Source organism: Arachis ipaensis, chromosome B01 (genome assembly GCF_000816755.2).
Source record: "Arachis ipaensis cultivar K30076 chromosome B01, Araip1.1, whole genome shotgun sequence".
NCBI lineage: Eukaryota > Viridiplantae > Streptophyta > Magnoliopsida > Fabales > Fabaceae > Arachis > Arachis ipaensis.
In genome coordinates this window covers 118,207,950-118,211,229 of record NC_029785.2, presented here as the reverse complement: position 1 = coordinate 118,211,229, position 3,280 = coordinate 118,207,950, and the positions used below count along the sequence as shown (strand labels likewise).

Here is a 3,280-nt window from a genome sequence, read left to right as displayed (position 1 = left end):
TATTCATCCGGCTTGAGGTCGAACTTGACTTCTGGGATCACCTTTTTTTGATTGTGATCTCGAAAAGGTTCTCATCATGTAGCTTGGAGGAGAACCTATTCGAGTCAAACTCGCCAGATTGAGGTGCTTTGCCCTTCCTCTTCCTTAAAGATGATTCTTCTCATTTTGGTGCCATTGAACACAAATATAGAAAATGAGCAGCGCAACAACACCAAACTTAAAGGTTCGCTCGTCCCTGAGCAAAAAAAGAAGAGAGCAAAGAGGGGAGGGAGGTTTGGTGTGGGCTTAGAAGGAGAGAGGGAGTGGCATGTGAAGAAGAAAAAGATTGAAGAAGAAAAAGTAGTGGTGGTTTGGTATGGTGAGGTAGGAAAAGAAAAGAAGAAAGAAGATGTGAAAAGGAGGTTGAGATGTTGGAAGTGGAGTGGTGATGGGAATAAAAAAAGAAAAATAAATAATAGGAAAACAGGGAGAGTGAGGTTCATGTGTTTGGAGGAAGAAGAATGAAGAATAAGATGAAGGAATGTTAAGGTTTTGGAAATAGAAGGTGAAGTTGTGGGTCTTTATAAGGAAGGGAAAACGTTGGTGGGTAATTATGGTTGGGGGGTTAGTGGTTTGTATGGGGAAAGGGAGAAGAAAAAAAGATTGATAGGATTGGAGAGAAGGGTATAGGAAAGAGGAAGAATTTGATGGGAGAATGAGGGTGTCAGGTTGGAAAACGAGAAAGTGGGAGGGGATTAAGGGGGTTGATGAGGATTTGAACTCAAAAAGAATGGAGGGAGTTGGTGCAGCATACTCGGCGCTAAATGTGGAGTTGTAGGTGTTTAACACCATCCCTCCCGAATCAATTTCATTCATTGCGAAGCCCTCGGTGCTAAACGCCGACCTCTTGGCGTTTAGCACCCACCCTTTTTTTCCTACTCCTGTCACTAAACGCCCTGAACCAGCGCTAGACGCTAGGGGTCTAGAGGCCAATTCCCTTGTTCGTGCACCCTGGCACTAGACGCCAGGGTGGTAGTGGCTAATCCTTTCAATACGTGCCTCTTGGCGCTAAACGCCAGGCCCCAACATTTAGCGCCCAACCAGCAGAATCCAGTTCCTTCCTCATAAAGCTCCCAGCTTCATTCCAAACGCATCTATTCTTATTTTTCTCGGAATGCATGACTCAAATACAGTTAAAAATAAGGAAAACTATGAAATACAAAAATAAAACAAATAAATTGAAAAGAATAAAACATAACTAAAGGATACTAAGGCATTGGGTTGCCTTCCAACAAGCGCTTCTTTAACTTCACTAGCTTGACGGTTCACCCCTGCTATTAGGGAGGAAGTTGATCATATTGCTTCAACTCCTTCCCTCTCACTGTGAATCTTCTCCCTGTGTCCTTATGAATCAACTCAACATGCTCAAGAGAGAGAATTATGTTCACTATAAATGATAGTGTGGGATGGTGAGTTAACACTACTTTCAATCCTAGTGAGAAATCTTCAGTGGAAATCTTCTTGTTTCTCCAACCCTTGGGTACCTTCTTCTTGGGAGCCTCTTTTAGAATTGATGCCACACACCCAACACCAAACTTAGATTTGATGTAAGGAGATTTTTATTGGTTTCCACCATAAAAGCTTTGGTTTGTAACTCATATTTGGTATCACCAGGTGGTTCTAGAGGGAATTGATCAGTAGACTCAGTGTTCACGCACTTCTCCTCTTCATTGGAGTGATGTGAGGCTTTGAAGACATGAAAGACCAAGTGCTCATCATGCACTCTCAGGATTAATTCACCTTTTTCGAAGACAATAAGAGATCACCCAGTGGCTAAGAACAGTCTTCCTAGAATGATAGAGAAATTTTCATCTTCCTCCATATCAAGAATCACGAAGTCTATTGGGAAGAAGAACTTTTCCACCTTGACCAAAACATTCTCCCCCACTCCATACACCAACCTTACAAATTTATCAGCCAATTGAAGAGCTATTCTTGTGAGTTTTACCTCTTGAATTTGTAGTTTTTTTATCACAAAAAGCAGCATCAAATTGATACTTGCCCCTAAATCACACAGTGCTCGTTCAAAGGTGTTGTTTCCAATAGTACATGGGATTTGAAAACTTTCCGGATCTGGCATCTTACTTGGTAAATTCCTCTGAATGATGGCACTACACTCTTTGGTTAGCACCACTGTTTGGTCTCCCTTCAGAGGTCTTTCCTCAGACAACAATTCCTTCATGAGTTCATCATACATAGGCATTTGTTTAAGAACCTGTATGAATGGAATGTTGATATGTAATGCCTTGAACACCTCCAGGAGTTTAGAGGTTTGCTCATCCTTGTGTTCAGGCATTAAGGTCTCCACCTTGGGTTGTCCAGTCATTTTGTGTGTAGGGAGAGAGAGAGTGGCTCCTCAAGATCTCGGACTTCCTTCATACCTTCCTCAGCTGACTTCTCATCACCAGAGGGTTGATTATCGACCTCCTTTCCACCTATCACATAGATGGCCTTACATTTCTCCTTTGGATTCGGAACTATATAACTGGAAAATGTATTAGGAGGTCTCTCAATAACTTGCTTGCTCAACAGTCTCATCTGAACTTCCAAGTTCTTAATTGAAGCTCTAGTTTTCTGTATGAAGCTATGGGTGGTCTTGGAGAGATCTACTAATCATGCTTCCAATGATGAGGTATCTTGAGGATCTGGGGGTGGATTGTGTGATTGAAAAGATTGATGTTACTGGTTGAAAGGATTTTGCTGGTTGAACTGATTTTGGTAGGAGTTGTTGTTGTTGAAGGTTAGTTGCCTCTGATTCTGACTCTGATTCTAATTTTTCTAGCTAAAATTTGGATGATTTCTCCATCCTGGATTATATGTCTTTGAAAAGGGATCATTATTAGCCGGTCTTGAAGAATTTACCCATGTAATTAACTATCTCAAGAGGAGGTTGCTCATAACCAAAGCTTGCAAATTGAGACACTCCACCACTTATGTCAAAAGAAGGATCTTGGGTAGCAATAGATGATACTTGCATACCTCCCAAATGTTGAGTGATGGCATTAATCTGCTGAGACATAGCTTTGTTCTGAGACAAAATAGTATCCAAGACATCCATCTCCATGACACCTTTCTTCATGGTTCTCTCTGAAGAATACAAGAACTGATTAATGGCCACCATCTCTATTAAATCTAAGGCCTCATTAGTAGTCTTCATATGCAAAGAACCTCCTACAGAATTATCCATAGAGAGCCTCGAAACTGGAGTGATACCATCATAGAAAATCTGTAATTGTACCCA

General features: G+C 41.3%; 1 protein-coding gene across 1 annotated transcript; it reads right to left on the bottom strand.

Moving 5' to 3' along the window:
* On the bottom strand, nt 1,802-2,365 carry LOC107611570. Its single transcript, XM_016313482.1, has one exon. The coding sequence runs from the start codon at nt 2,363-2,365 to the stop codon at nt 1,802-1,804; it is 564 nt and encodes a 187-aa protein (XP_016168968.1).

What these genes read in the sequence shown, in the direction of transcription:
- LOC107611570 (XM_016313482.1), bottom strand. Translation starts at nt 2,365, where the DNA reads ATGACTGGACAACCCAAGGTGGAGACCTTAATGCCTGAACACAAGGAT.